General features: G+C 43.6%; 2 protein-coding genes and 1 long non-coding RNA gene across 13 annotated transcripts in view; 1 reads left to right on the top strand and 2 right to left on the bottom strand.

Annotated features, from left to right (window-relative positions):
* The window catches only part of TPM3 (tropomyosin 3), a 27939-nt gene extending 22593 nt beyond the window's left edge, over positions 1 to 5346 (bottom strand). For 5 of the 8 annotated variants that reach the window (XM_037050681.1, XM_037050678.1, XM_037050675.1 and 2 more), the window contains exons 1-2: positions 5130 to 5345; positions 4405 to 4530 (exon numbers count right to left, since the gene is read on the bottom strand). In XM_037050681.1, the coding sequence (XP_036906576.1) occupies positions 4405 to 4530; positions 5130 to 5243 (240 nt within the window). In that variant the 5' untranslated portion in view covers positions 5244 to 5345. Of the gene's footprint in view, positions 1 to 4404; positions 4531 to 5129 lie in introns of all 8 variants that reach the window. The other 3 variants (XM_037050676.1, XM_037050688.1, XM_037050677.1) reach the window with 2 other exon arrangements.
* LOC118990198 (uncharacterized) overlaps positions 1 to 12897 on the top strand; it is a 13623-nt gene extending 726 nt beyond the window's left edge. The window contains exons 2-4 of one of the 2 annotated variants that reach the window (XR_005067181.1): positions 41 to 169; positions 7788 to 7927; positions 12422 to 12897. This is a non-coding gene — a long non-coding RNA (uncharacterized LOC118990198). Of the gene's footprint in view, positions 1 to 40; positions 170 to 7787; positions 8317 to 12421 lie in introns of those variants that run through there. The other variant, XR_005067180.1, reaches the window with a different exon arrangement.
* On the bottom strand, positions 11340 to 15390 carry CFAP141 (cilia and flagella associated protein 141). Of its 3 annotated transcripts, none has more exons than XM_037050698.1 (4): positions 15216 to 15390; positions 14853 to 14893; positions 12906 to 13035; positions 11340 to 12342 (listed from the first exon to the last, which is right to left on the bottom strand). In XM_037050698.1, the coding sequence occupies exons 1-4, from the start codon at positions 15291 to 15293 to the stop codon at positions 12241 to 12243; spliced, it is 351 nt and encodes a 116-aa protein (XP_036906593.1). In that variant the 5' UTR covers positions 15294 to 15390; the 3' UTR covers positions 11340 to 12240. The 3 variants fall into 3 exon arrangements, with proteins under 3 accessions (XP_036906593.1, XP_036906594.1, XP_036906595.1); XM_037050699.1 differs by having other exon boundaries at positions 15225 to 15390; XM_037050700.1 differs by lacking the exon at positions 15216 to 15390 and adding an exon at positions 15115 to 15205.

Genomic DNA, 15390 nt, shown 5'->3' with positions numbered 1-15390 from the left:
TTTTGTGGGTGAGGAAGATCTTATGTCCCTAGTTTGTCAGGAAGGAATCCTCTGATGGATCACTGGTGCCAGACAGCAAAACATGAGTGCCTGGAAAACTGTACTGGGGGACTGTGCCTCCATTCTGTGCTATAACCTTCACCAGTTTCACCGCAACTTCTGCTTCCAGGTACTCCAAGGAGCTATTTATGAGTTAGAAACTGTCCCTACAGGCACACAGGGTTTTTTCAAAGCACAGTGGTAAACATACTTGAAAATTTTGACTTTGTCTTCCCACATTCCCAATAAATAATTGTAATAAATCTCTCCTCTGTTGCAGCTCTTTTGCCTTAGCGAATTAGGGTGTGAAACAGGATTTGTAATTAAGAATTCTAGCCCCTGAAAGGATTAGTAGGTAAGATGGTTGCTGCCCTCAGCACCTGGTTCTGAGGATACTCCCTCCGTAGATTTCGTCTTCCTATCTCCTTTTAGAAATACTGAGCAATGAAACTATTCAGAGGAAACAACTCAGACAGACAATAATTAGTTTTCTTGGTAGAGTAACCTGTATACTTTGATTTCCAGCCCAGGAATTGAGAAGGTAGAGAAGGGTTCTGAGCTTCAGTAAACTCTACCCTGATAGCCTAAGGGTTTTTCTAATTTTCTTCGAAGAAGTTTGTCCTCTGAGTGCTGGTCAGTAGAGGGTACTATTGTACCTCCCTTTGCCCTAGTGAAAAAGCAGACCTCATCTTAGATAAACCAGAGGGGGTGTTGAGAACAATATGTATTCCTGAGGCTGTTAGATTTGAACAGATGGACAATTTTCTCTTGATCCAGGGAAACAGGTGGATTGACTCTGATAGCCTTTAAAAGCATGATGGATGGGTGGAATGGTATCCAGTGCTATTGTTTTCCTGGTGACCAACAACATGACAATATATCAACAGGTCTGTCCTTGTCCCTCCTCTCCCCATCCCTCCCATCTCCTGTTCTTAAAATAGGGTGTAATGACTCCATGTCATAAGCATTGCATTCCTCTTTGGCTTTGTTTTACACTAATCAGTTTCTGATTTCATTTTGTATTGAAAGGACCTTAGACTTGATTACACAACAAAGCAATGTGAATGTTCTAACTGCCACTGAACTGTACATTTTTAAATAGTTAAAATGGCCAATTTTATGTTATATACATTTTTCCACAATTAAAAAAAAAGTTCATTTTAGATGAACTTAGGAAAGAAAAAAAGTTTGGACTAAACTTGCCATACCCTTGTCCTTTCTTTGTTCAAACAGGCCTAGCAAATCCTATGCTTTCCGGCAAGTTTCCTCAGATAGCCAGAACTCCCTGTATAAACATGCAGTTATTGACTTTCTTCTCTCTTCCCTTTATCTACATCAAAGTAATATGCTCTGTTTACTAGTTCATTAATCTCAAGGGCAGAAAGTAGTCTGTGAACTTCCTTTGTATTGGACAAAGTATCCTCCCCCAAAAGATGCATATATTATGTTGCTGATGACTGACCTTTCCTGGCTATTTTAAACCTTGTTGCCTTCTCCTTGTTCAGGGCTTTTCCAATTGCTCTAAACACCGCACTTTCCTTCTTTGACCCTTTGAGGCAGGAGTCAGAAAATTTTTGTGTATAGGGCCAGATAGTAAACATTTCTGGCTTTTTGGGCCATAGGGTGTGCTAACAACTCCCATATAGGGAGAGAGCCAATAGAAAATATGTAAGTGAATGGGCATGGCAATGTTCCAATAACACTTTGTGTAAAACCAGGATTTAATACCTCACAGATGGTAGTTTGCTGACCCCAGCTTTGAGAAAAGAAATCTTTCTTCCTGCGTCTTAACCAGACCTAAGAGATTTTTGCCTCCTGCCCTTGGCCTTCCTTTCCTATTTCTTGTTCTACATGTCTCATGTCTTTGAGGGTGCCTACTGACTTGGTGGGAAAGCTAACAAAGGCAAGAGAAGTTTAATGAGTTTCTTTTTTAGCACAGAGTTTACATATTTAAATGGTTTTTGGCCCTGGCTGGGGTGGCTCAGTGGATTGAGGGCCCACCTGCAAACAAAGGGTTGCTGGTTGGATTCCCAGTCAGGGCATGTGCCTGGGTGCAGGCTGGGTCCCAAGTAGGGGGAGTGCAAGAGGCAACCACACATGTTTCTCTCCCTCTCCTCTCTTTCTCCCTCCCTTCTCCTCTCTCTAAAAATAAATAAATAAAATCTTTAAAAATTTTTTAAATGGCTTTTGGTAGACTCCTATGTAAATATGAGGTTTTTCAAATGGATATATTCATATATATATATATATATATATATATATGTGTGTGTGTGTGTGTGTGTGAATATATCAAATGAATATTCTGAGTATAGATGGGAAAGACCTATGTGTGTGTATGTGCACACACGTAAAACAGGTCAGAATTCATCCCCAAGAAATTCTTATCTTTCTGATGATATTTACATATTGTCCAGAGCCTCTAGGTCACTCTCTCCCAAGATCGCAAGGTTAGACTTACTTATTTGTTCTCTTCATTGCTCCTGTAAACACCAGCTCAAGCCTACATACTATTTCAGCCTAAGGATTTTCCCAGAGATTTGTTACCCAACATCTCACAACACTGTTATTAACCTGGCATTGTCCCAGTTTGCAAAAACTATCCCCATGCCTGTTTATTAGAACCAGAATGATCTATCCATTTACACCTAGAACCTAGGTTAGGCAACTACAGCAGGCCATCAAGCACTTGGCCAAAGCCCTAGGGGTAACCCGTGGGGTTTTTTTTGTTTTTTGTGGGGTTTTTTTGCAACTTTATGAGAAGGGTGAATCAATAGCTTGCAGTGGCATAACTTGTGGAAATTATGAATATATGTAATGTATATGATCTGCTTTGTGTCTCTGACCTCTGGCATGGTGTATTTAACAACAACCATCACTTCCCCAGGCCACTGAAAGCGGTGGAAAACCACAAAGGAGATCAGAAAGCCAACAGCAAAAACGCCAAGTGAGGATTCAAAAACATCTGTGAATGTCCCACTCTGTCTTTCTAGCTATTTTCCAAAACCAAATGTAATTTTTAAAAACACATGCTCTTATTTTTCTGTTTTTAATAAATTTTAATTTATTGATTTCTTTAGAGAGAGAAGGAGAGATTACATCAGAGAGAGAGAGAGAGAAGCATCTATTTGTTGTTCCATTTATTTATGCATTCATTAGTTGATTCTTATATGTGCCCTGACTGGAAATCAAATCTAAACCTTGGTATATCGGAACAATGCTCTAATCAACCAAGCTATCCAGCCAGGGCCCTATTTTCCTATTAATTCAGTACTGAGAATTGACTATTTCCATCAGCAGAGGACATTATTTTTGTTATTGCTGTTGAGATTCCTATGGTTACTTTTTTGTGTAGTCTCTCATTTATTTTTGTGTTAAACTTCAAGGTCAAAGTTGAAGGAAAGTAGGTGATTATGGAGAAAATAAAGTGGAAAGATAATTTACCTTATTTTCTCTTTTTAAGATTTATTTATTTTTTTTTTAGAGGGGAAGGGAAAGAGAGAAGGAGAGAAATATCAATGTATGGTTGCCTCTTGTGAGTCCCCCGCTGGGAACCAGCCTGCATGCAACCCAGGCATGTGCCCTGACTGGGAATGGAACCATGATCGTGTAGTTCGCAGGCCTGTGCTCAATCCACTGAGCTACACCAGTCAGGGCGAGTTTATCTTATTTTCAAATGGGAAAATTCAGCCCTAGAGAAGTTGCATATTTAGTCAAGACCACAGAGTAAGGTCTGGTGGCGAAACCTTTACCCTCTAAGATTACCTAACATCTAAGATTCCCTCTTCTTTCTATTACAGTCTGTCATTCTAAGGTCCTCTCTGCTGCCCCGTGGACAATGCTGCCTATGGCATCTCCATAACATAAAAGCAGAAGTCCACCTTGGCCAAGATAAATGAACCCAGACAGGGACAGGGTCATTGTGACCTTCTTTGTCCCATTACGAAATCTGAGCTGGCTTTGCTGGGCAGTTAAGAGATGAGAGTTTCCCTATTAATACACGTATCTATGCAGCAAGCCTTGGAAACAAAAGCTAAGAATGTGGCATGGGGGAGGAGGTGGGATAAGTGATAGCAGTCTGAACTTAAAGTCCCTTCCCTTTGTCCAGGTCCTAGGAAAAATAATTAAATTCCTAGCTTGGAATAAGACAAAAAGGAAATACTTCTTTGTCTAAAGAAAGAAAGTATACGCCATTACAAGGGTATGTCAGCATGTGATTATATGCAAACATGTATGTGGGTATCTATGTCTTATGTTCCGTGAATTCACAAGTATATATATGTCCCAGTGTGTCTGCAATTTAGTCATATTAACATGAAGATCTTACATGTGTAGATGAAACCTACCTCCCACCTCTCTAATACTCACATCAGCTGCCTTCTTCTCTGCCAGCTCCAGCTTCTCCTGGGCATCCTTCAAAGCTTCAGAATACTTGTCCAGCTCATCTTCAGTCCCTTTCAGCTTCTTCTGCATAGCTGCCAGCTCATCTTCCAGCTATAGGAGCCCCAAGAGTCACACACAAGACACACACACAATAATGCAGGCTCAGACCCTGGGATCTTCCTTACAAACCCCTCAGCTGAACTTCTGCTTTATCTTCCCCAGAAAGACATACTTTCTCTCTAGTCACTTCCAGCCAACTGCCCCAGGAATTATGCTGGCTTTGGCCAATGACCCAGTTATCTCTGATCCTAAGATGATCAAGCCCTGCTGGGTTTCTAAGACTCTGGGATAATAAACACATTAAGGTGCAGGTGCCTATAACTGCATCTAAGGGCAAAGAGATGCTACATGCCAAGCTCCCACCTTTTCCTCTAGAAAAGTGTTCTTCCAAAATGTGATCTACTCCCCCTTAAATCAAGGAGAGTCACTGTATCTCAGAAGGGGGCCACTGAGTTTCCCAAGATCACACAAGTAGTCTGAGTCAAGTACCCTAGTTGTCTTCTGCCTATCCAGTAAGCCTGGGGAAGCAGATGAGTTTCTCCCACCCAAATAAGGAACTGGTACCAATGGCCACTGCCTTTTCCATGAAAATTCTACCATTGCACAATCTTGCTCACCAGTAGGTGAGAGACACCAGTGCCAGTACCTACCTGTTTACTTCTTTCTTCTGCCTGCTTTTGCTCAGCTTCAGCTTGCTCTGCCCGATCCAGAGCATTCTCCTTGTCCAGTTTCAGCATCTGCATTTTTTTCTTGATGGCCTCCATCCTGACCAGTGACTGTTGGTGAGCTCACCTGTGAATACAGGGAACTGGAGACTAGGGCAAGAAAGTAGGTGCTGCTGGCTGAGTGACTAGAAGTCCCCCAGACCTGAGCCTTTATCTCTGCTCATGGCTCCACCTCTTGTTCCTAATATGGTCCTTCAGGCTCCTTCCAGTCCATCATTGTTCTCCTGGGGGAACACAGGGTGAGACTTTGATGGACTGACATCACCAGCAAAGAAAAAAAATTGAGAACAGCTGAGGCTGAGTTTAGACAATGGAAAGTGGGGGAGGGGACAGGCTCATGCTGACCCTGAAACTTTCCACTCACTCTGGGAAGCTCTGTGGGTGTTTTAAAAGAGCAGGGAGCGGGGAGGGGAAAACACTAAAATAGAAGAGGGTACTTTGGCAATTCTAGAATGGTAGTTTTCACTCAGAGGGTCCTAGTTGCTCTTCAGTTTCCTCTCACCCTCACTTGGACGATCAAATTCCATTGGTTGGGTTTTACCTTTTGATTCCTGGTATTTAAGAAGCTTGAGCAACAGTGAAAGGGGAGATCACTCATGATCCTTGACAATTCCCCCAGATCCCCCAGATCAAATTACTATGTTATTTCAAGAGTCTAATTGGCAGGGAGACCTGTTCCTCCCCCTTAAGAGCCACAGGGGAGGAGTAGCAGGGCAGGGTCAAGATCTGAAAGGCCATCCCAGAGCTTCAGGTGGGGAGGTGGAGAGAATGAAGACAAGGTCAGAGCAATGCAGATAGGATCATGTCCTCTTTCCCCTTAGTGATCTTTAAATAGAGTATCCACACAGAGCAAGATCTAGATCGCTCCCTCTCTTTTCACCCTCTGCTCCCTTCAGATCCTCCACCCCCACCCCGCACACACTCATCATCCTAATCATCATTACCAGTTCTGTTCTCCCCAGCTTAGTTCCAGGCCATGCTCATTCTTCCACTTGGACTTGGAGCCTTGTTATTGACAGGTGGCAGTTGGTTCCAGTATACTGGCACCGTGCAATCTGAGAATATACCAGGGGAGGGGGCGACATTCTTTAAGGTGACCAGAGCTATGAGGGAAGGATATAAGTGGCTCTAATTTGTCATTATGTCACAAATAGATGGGCAGTGTTAATACTAAGCCCCAGGAATGGGAAAATTAAGACAGAAGGCAAAACTGGAGTCTACTCTTGAGAACCTCCAGTCAGTAGAGGTAGTTGGCAGATAGGCCACCATCAGCTGACTCTTGAAGGAAAGAGAAACCAAAGACTCCTACTGTGGGACTAAGGAGCAAGACAGTCCCAGGGTCAGGAAGTGATGGGTAACAAAGGTGAGGGGTCAGACGCTGGGTAAAGAGGAGGAAAACACAAGTACAGGAGAAGATCAGAGATATATTGCTTTTGGTACAAGGGGAAGATAGATATAGGACAATTTTTTTTTCTTAAAGATTTTCTTTCTTTATTTTTAGTGAGGGGAAGGGAGGAATAAAGAGAGGGAGAGAATCATCAATGTGTGGTTGCCTCTCACACATCCACTCCTGGGGACCTGGCCTGCAATACAGGCATGTGCCCTGTCTAGGAATCAAACTGGAGACCCTTTGGTTTATTGGCTGGCACTCAGTCCACTGAACCACACCAGCCAGGGCAAGATATAGGAAAATTTGATACTCAGATAAATGCCAGCTCTCTCCTGCTGTTACACCAGCCCTCCAGCTTAAGACTGAAATCCATGTAGGCTGTTCCCAAAGGGGTCCTGGAGAGAACAGGTTTGGTAAAAAAGACAGAAGCCCCAGGGCCCCAGAGGTAGTAGACAGTGTGATGCCAAGTTGCCGACTGCTGTAAGAATATGTTTGACATTTAGTTGGTTCCTATTAAACAACCCAATATCAAACATATCACACAGAAACAGGCAGGAGAGTTTTGGTGGTCATCTGCCTCTTACCCACAGCAAAGAAAGGACAGAGAAGAGACACCAGGTACCAAGCATGACTAGATGAGGGCCATCTCCTTGGGGAAGGGCACTGACTCTTTTTGCCTCTCAAGACAGCCTGTTCTTACTCCTCCGACCTTCGTGCCATCCCTGTCTCAGCTCCTCTCTTACCAGTGCCTGGCCTTTGCTAGATCACGTTGGCCTAAACCAGGAAGGATATCTGGCAGGGCTCCACATCCGGGCACCCATCCTTCCCAAAAGCTCCCACTCCGAGTTTCTCCCCCTGATGTCACGGCCCCAGCACACAGGGGATCAGGAGTGTCAGCAGCTCCTTGTCAGCCTTGCCACCTGCTCTCTTCAACTCCCTTCCAGCTGTCCTGGGGCTTTCTGGGGGTGAGGCATGGGGGCTTGCACATCCCGCTTTATCCTTCCAGCAGAACTCCTAACCTTTCCGAATCACTTCCACAATACAGCTGAAGGCCTTCCAGTGGATGTCATTCTGGAACTTTTCTGCTCTTAAGTACTACAAACAAGTAGCTGTAAAAGTGAGAAACTTCTAGAATGCTTGGCCCCTTCTTCCCATCATTTTGTCCCTTCTCACCTTCTTCCCATGTCCTCCAGGCATCCTCCTTAAAGTCACCCTTGGATGTCCAGAAGAGAAGAGTGACCTGTCTTACTGGCAGGCTCCAGCCTGGGCTCCAAAGAAGATTTATGGTCTCCTCTGCCTGGCTAATTGAAACTAAGACTTTGAAAGATCAAAGGTAATGGAGGAAACCCCCTCTGTCAGGAAGCAACCTGCAGTCCTTAGGACTCTCCTTTTCCGAGGCTTTTTACAACTCCTGGGTTGGGTGCTCTGAGGGTCTTCCAGCCTGCTTACTTCCTGGGAGATCCTTCTTCTGAAGAAAATTAGATCTGTTGAATGTCGTGTGGCACGCAGATGCTTCTTCTACTGTGGCAGAGAGGAGCCCAAGTTATAGCTGCACTGGGGGGCTTGGGTGGAGTCTGGGTGTGGGGGGAGGATGCTCTGCTTTAGCCCCAAGGCCTGTTCCATGTGTCCTTGTTCCCATTAGTTTGAACACCCTCCTCCCTCCACACACACATACATATACCAATTCAACAGTGCCCTTGATGTAGATCAATAGCTTGTCCCAAGCCCCAGTCAGTTCCTGTTGTGTGGAGCTTGCCTTCCAGGCGAAGACTAACAAAGGGTGTATAAGCCCCAAGGTAAGCTCCTGTGGTGTTGTCTACTGTCCTTGCTCCTTTATGGCCCTCAGTGGGGGGGTTGTGTGTAATTGTTACTTTCCTGACCTTCCTTTTTACCCTTACTCCTTAAGTTGTAGTTTTCTTCTCTGGGAACCTTTAACCATCCTGGACAGCCAGAGGCTGAAGGGAGAGGCTGGGAAAAGGACTAGCGGGAGTTGAAAGGACTTCAGTGGGGCACTAGGGGAACAGAGGCAGAGACAGGAATATTGATGTAGGAGAGTAACAGCTCTCTCAAAAGGAGACTCTGGATGGCATAACTAGGCAGAAACATCACATGGCCTCTGATGAACGCTTCCTACCTCTCCTGGGAGTTACTGTCTATGCAGCTATTTCAAACAAGATTAGGCCATTCTAAACCAGAGGAGGTGGGTAAGGCACCAATCACAGAGGGGAAATGGACTGGATGGGTATGACAGGGTGAACTACTCAGCTGATGTAATGAGAACAGACAGACTAGGCAAAGAGGATCAGAGGCCATGGGCTCTGTAGGGGGCCAGCCTGCCAATACTGGAGCCAGGCTGGCACTGACAAGCCCTGGGGAGAGAGGCCAAGGTCAGGGATCACGGCAGAGGGGGTGGGGTATTCTGTGGGTCCAAATGAACAGAGGAAAGAAAAATAAAAAGGGGTTGTGAGGAACTGTGGTGGGAAGTGAGGGGTGGCCATTAATGGAGAATAAAAAGGAAAACTTATTGTGGGGTAGGATGAGGGTTAAAAAAGTAATTTCCTTCTTACCTTTTAAGTCTAGCTGAGCTGATAAATCAACAGAGACAGGTTAACAGGAAAAAATGTCCAAAGTTTATTGTACAAATGCACATGGTGTGGGGGGGTGCCATAAGAATGAGACCAGAAACACACTGGGCAGTTGAGGCTGATATGCCATTTTGGACAAAGAAAAAGGAGCAGGGGTCTGGGATTTCGTGTGGGAAAAACAGGCAATTTACAGGTAGTTGAGAAGAGTGGACACCCTGGGAATTGGATTTTACACAGGGGAATCTACTCAACAGGCCTCTGGATCCTTCCTATCTAATGCTAAGGTACATATGCTAAGATTTCCTTCTGAGAGTAGCTGTTCCATCCAAATCTCTTAGGTAGGAAAGGGGGAGAGTGAAAGGTTCTTTCTGAGTTTCTTGTTTCATAATGATCAGCTTATAGTTAATATCCCAAAAGACACATTTTGAGTAGCAAAAGTTTCATCCCCTTCAACAGGAAAATGTCATTTTGGGTTAATTACCATTTATTGGACAGTATGTACCACCCCACTGCTAAATGCTTTATTTAATCTCCACAAGCAACCCAAAAAGGTAGACATTACTTCTGTGACCTAGAAAGTTAAAGCAACTTGTTTAAGGCCACACAGGCAGTAAGTGACAGATCCAAGATTCAAACCCAAACGTGTTGTGTTAAAGCCTCTTCTCCTAACATCAGCCTATGTTGCATGTATGTAAGACACAGAGGGCAACTAGGGGAGAGTCAAGAGATGATGAAAGCAGCGAAGGTGAGATGGACCTCCTGGGAACCATGGAGGGGCAGGGGAGGGGCACAAGGGGAAGAAACGGGAGACAGTCTCGGGTTTGTCTCGGCTTTGAATCCAGGCCCTGTGCATGTGGTTCCATGCCCTATAAAACTCCTCATACCTGTCATTAACTTGTTCAACGCCTGCCTCCCCACCAGCCTGTGAGCTCCATGTCTTGCTTGGTGAAGACCTGATGAGTAGTTATTGACTATAGATAAGAGGGCTTGAGAAACAGGGCTAATGGGGGCTAGAGGATGAATGAGTGGATATATAGGACAGAGATGGGAACAAACATAGAATGGAGAATTACATTTGAGTTGCATAAAGGAATTAACATGACAACTGTGACATGCCTGGGTCATAGGGAATCTCTCGAGGGGGAAAAGGGGGTATACTTACTGTGTGCCAAGTACTGGGCTTGCTCTCCACCTACATTATCTTATTTAATCCTCTTAACGTTCTATGTGATGGGTACTGTTGCCAATTTCAGAAGAGGAAATTGAGGCTCAGAGAATTAACTTACAAATGGTGACAACAATTAGGGGAAGCTAGACTTTGACTAGCAATCAGGGGAAGCCACACCTGACTTCCAACCCATGCTCTTCCTTCTGTACCCTGTTGCTTCTCTGTGCTCATCAGTATGGTACGTAGGGAACAGGAAAGAGCAGCTCTGAGAGTTGACATAAAAATATATATATTGAGGGATGGAGACAGACTTGTAGGAAAAGGTAAAGAAAAACTGTGAGTTTTGCAGTGAAGACATAGCCAGAAGAAGTTGAGGGCAGGAAAAGATCAACAAGAAAGGACAAATGACCAATTTGGATATAGAAGGCAAGGTGAGAGAACAGGAAAAAGTGTTGGAGAGTAATTACATCAGAGAGTGATGATCTGCTAAGGCAACTGTTACTGACTGCACAATGGGGGTCTCTCCATAGATAATGGTTCCCAAAGGGAAAGGGGTGGGAAATGGAAGTTTTATTTTATTTTTGGATTTTTATTCATTTACCCCTAGACAGAGGGGAAGGGAAGGAGAAAGAGAGGGAGAGAAACATCAATGTGTGGTTGCCTCTCATGCACCCCTCACTGGGGACCTGGCCCACAACCCAGGAATGTGTCCTGACTGGGAATTGGACCAGCAACCCTTTGGTTCACAGGCCGTGCTTAATCCACTGAGCTACACCAGCCAGGGTTATTTTACTTTTTAATGGCGGGGTGGGGGTGGGGGTGGGGGTGGGGGTTTCTCTGGTTTAGGATGTCATTTGAATGTAAAGTGACTCTTTACAAACATTTGTATTAAAGTAAGGTACTTTGTGGCATATATATATTATATATATATATTATATATATGTATGTATATATTTGCATGCAGTGCTTTTCAAGTTTTTTTCAAATTTTGAATGTCTTTAGATTTATTGCTCTTTCCAGTCCCTATAAATTCCACAACTACTTATTCCCTTACATCTGTTATATTACCTGCCTGATCCCTGAAGGCATTTGAGATTGGAACCCTGTCATTTTGCAGAGGTGTGAATTCAGGCTCAGAAGAAAGAGACTTATCCTAACATCCATAACTGCCTGGCTCAAAACCTAAAACCCAGACCTCTTGATACCCAAGCACCACAGTGCCTGTAGGTTTATAGCTACATTCGGAGTTATCTGTCCAAGTGTATAGAAAAAAATCAGTGTAGGTGAGATCTGAGAGGTGGTGAGCAAATCCAAGAAGTTAGATATTTAGACAATAGTGAATGAGCACTTTTGAAATAAATCAAGATTTAGGGCTGCAAGAATGAGCCAAGTGGTTTAAGTATGAACCTTACAGGGGTGTTCAATGTTCTGGCATCTCAGCCACACTGGAATAAGAGTTGTCTTGGGCCACATATTAAATACACTGCAACAAGTAATCAGAGAAAAATCTCTTAACGTTTTATGTAAATTTATGATTTTGTGTTGGGCAAAATTCATAGCCATGCTGAGCCACGGGTTGGATACCCCTGCAAGTTTAAGAGCTAGCTTCGTTTGTTAAACCAAATCAGGATTCTCTCCCATTGTCCATCTCTCCACCTCCCCTCCCCACACTTACATCAACACTGCATATCTCATTCTGACCACAAGGTGTCACTCTTGTTTTCACCACTGTTTTATAAATTGTTTTCCAAATAGCACCAGGGCTTCAGAGGTGTGAGTGGGCAGGTGACTAGCTCCAGGTGTGTTTTGGAAAGGAAGTTCCAGGTGGTAGGGGCTCAAGAAGGGCAGGTTACTGGGCATGATGAAAATGGAAGGACAGTGTTTCGGGTGGCATCAGAGTCTCTCCACATAAAAAGCTTTGCCCATCTGATTTAGTTCCTGCTGGTACTGCTGATGCTCCTTTTCAAACAGTTGGTGCAGGGCAGCCTGTCGGACCTGATGGGGAGGGCAGAAGAAAGTATGATATTTGCCCTCTATTTCTTCCCCACCCCCCTTTTCTCATTCTCTTTCCCAGGTTGTTTTCCCATCACTCTATCATGTTCTCTTGGATCTGGACTTAAGCTGTGACATAAAGAAAGGCAGCTAAGAGGCAACACCATTGGAGAAGCCAATTTTTCTCAGGGGTGAAGCCCCACGTTCAGCAAATATTTGCTGAGAACATACCATGAACCAGGAACTCTGGCCAGGCACTTGGGATACAAAGATGGTGACATGACAGCAACTGAAGACCCCAGAGTCTCACCAAGATGAGGGCAAGACTGAACTTTGGAATATTGAAGACTGAATTATGTAATATTCTGTCCTCAGTTGAATGAAAAGAATCTTAACAAAAATGAGTTTAGGCATTTAGAATTAAAGGGTTCATGCTCTGGTGTAAAAGTGAAAACCTTAGAGGAAAATACGATGGGTAAGTAACGGCAGAGACTAAGAGCTTGGGAATCCCAATGGGCACAGAACAATAGTGGATGAGACTTAAGGTCACTCTTGCTAGAACTCACCATCAGTAGTTGCTTGTTTGCCAGTGCCAGTTCCTGAACCATGATATCCCTCATCCTTAGGGTGGCATAAGGGTTTCTCCTCTGGCTCAATGTCATCTGCCACAGACAGTGAGTGTGCGAATTTCGCCACCTGCCCCAGGTATATCAATAGGGGTTAAGTGGATTAGAGTTAGGAGTGGAGACAAAAACTCTGTCAGTGAGGTTGCTTCTTCACCAAAAACCTCTGTAAGAGTCAGAAGACTGCAAACTCCTTGAAAGGGTAACTAGAATTGGCTTAAAACCTACTATCAAGTACATTATATCCTTTAATCATCATAAAAACCATGTGTCACAGATATTAATTTTTGCTTTATACAGACAAGGAAACTAAAAGTTCAGGTAAATGGCCCAAGTTAAGTTAATGGCAGGCCTGGGTACCAAATCTGATCTAAGGGTTAACTCCTTCCATCACACCAGTCATTCTCAACCCTGGCTAGACACATTTTGGAATGATTTGTTAAGGTTTTTAATACATAAAAGAAATATACATATATATCATATAGTGTGTACCCTGTGCTCAGATAACCCCATGGAGTTTTTAAAAATCAAGTATTTTTTACAGATGAGTAGAAAATTAAATCCATACAGAAATGAATAAAAAGCAAAAGCTTCATTCCTCTGCCCTAGTCCTTCTCAAGTTACCAGTTTTATGTCTCTCTAGCAAAGTATTTTCATATACCAGCATCTTTTACATAATTTTTAAATGAATCAATTTTTTATTTATCTTTAGAGGGGAAGGAGAGAGGGAGAGAAACATCAATGTATGGTTGCCTTTTGTGCGTTCCCTGCTGGGAGTTGGCCTGCAGGGAACCAGTCTGCAACCCAGGCATGTGCCCTGACTGGGAATCAAACCGCAATCCTCTGGTTCGCAGGCCCATGCTCAATCCACTGAGCTACACCAGCCAGGGCCATAAAATTATATTTATATAAGCAGTATTGCTTAACAAGTTGGACTTTTCACATCAGCATATAGAGATGTCCTTCATTCTATTTAAAGGCTGCCTAGTATTTTTGTATCATAATATAATTAGCTGGGTGATTTTTAGCCTTTTCACTTTTACACAATGCTGTTATGGATATGCTTATGTATGTACATTCTAGTGCTTCTGCAGGTAAATTCCTAGGAGTTGCCAGTTCAAAAGATTTGTGAAATTGAAACCGATCAATTTAATCAAACTGCCTTTGTAAAAAAGGCTACCTTAAACTTAAATCCCACTAAAATTGTATGCATACTTGTTATCTTAAATCCTTGCTATCTCTGGGTATACCTGTGAAACCTTAAAAGAAGTCTTATCCTATCCAATCCTGGACCATTTTAGTCATAATCTTCTGGGTTAAGACCTAAGTATGTGTTTTATAAAAAGTTCCTCCAAGGCCCTGGCTGGTGCAGCTTAGTGGATTGAACGAGGGCCTGCAAACCAAAGGGTCACAGTTCAATCCCCAGTCAGGGCACATGCCTGGGATGCAGACCAGATCCCCAGTTGGGGGAATGCAAGAGCAACCACACATTGATGTTTCCTTCTTTCTCCCTCCCTTCCCCTCTCTAAAAATAAATAAAATCTTAACCCCAGATAAAGGAAATATAGAGCCTGGTCTTTTGTTTTCTCATTCATTCAACAAATACTGCATCCTTACCACATGATTAGTACAATGCCAGGCAACAACTAGCTCCAATTTTCCTTTAGAGAATGGTAAGCAAAGGGCAATAAAAACCAATGTCTATACAGCCTAACCTAGCAGGCACTAGGAAGCTGATTTCTGCTAGTGAGAACAGAGCTGCTTCTGGCACCCCCCATACTTGCCTTCCTTACTGATGAGCCCCTAGCAAAATGAAGCAGAGCTCAGAGGTGGCTCAAGGACTAGAGGGTAAAAGGTCAAGCTGAAAGGTAAGGGAATAGCAGAGATTACCTGTCAACCATCTTCTTAAGTCCCATGGACCTTTGAAAACTCTGCAAGAAAAGGCGGTTATGATGATCTATCTCCAGTACCTCACCCCCAGTACCTTATTTTAGTGGGAAACAAATATATCTTTTGAAAAAATATCTCTTTATCTCCTTAGAAAACTGAGGGATCAGTTTTCTAAGAAGGTGGGAAGCTAGCTCTGCTCTTTCCAGAATGGATCAAAGGGAACAGGTAGGGGTTGGTATGGCATAGATACCTGAATACCTACTATATGCCAGATGTAGTCTCCCATTCTTGTTACGTCAAGGGCCTCTCACAAACCTCAAGGGAAATCCCCCCTACCCAACCCCTCCTCCCAATTCTGCATACCTCTTCTACCTTTGTCTCCTTTTCCGTAGACATGTTTACAGACTTGCTTGATCTGGTTGGTCTTGGGAGACTAAGCATGGTTTGGTTCAGTCACCAAGGTTTCGGTTGTCATAGCAACATTTCCACTTCCAACTATGACCCTTCTAGTTGATTGGTCACCTGGCCTGCTGCCCTG

The sequence above is a fragment of the Sturnira hondurensis genome, unplaced genomic scaffold (assembly GCF_014824575.4).
Source record: "Sturnira hondurensis isolate 20B ecotype Veracruz unplaced genomic scaffold, ASM1482457v3 Scaffold0006829, whole genome shotgun sequence".
Lineage (NCBI taxonomy): Eukaryota > Metazoa > Chordata > Mammalia > Chiroptera > Phyllostomidae > Sturnira > Sturnira hondurensis.
The sequence above is the reverse complement of the archived record's forward strand: the minus strand, read 5'-3'. Positions and strand labels throughout refer to the sequence as shown.

Bases quoted from the DNA above. Each gene is read 5' to 3' on its own strand.
- CFAP141 (XM_037050698.1), bottom strand. From the start codon at position 15,293: ATGCTTAGTCTCCCAAGACCAACCAGATCAAGCAAGTCTGTAAACATG. The intron at 14,894-15,215 runs GTATGCAGAATT...CTTTTCTTGCAG, and splicing joins AGGAGACAAAGGTAGAAGAG to AGTTTTCAAAGGTCCATGGG. The intron at 12,343-12,905 runs GTGAGTTCTAGC...CCTCCCCATCAG, and splicing joins CAAACAAGCAACTACTGATG to GTCCGACAGGCTGCCCTGCA.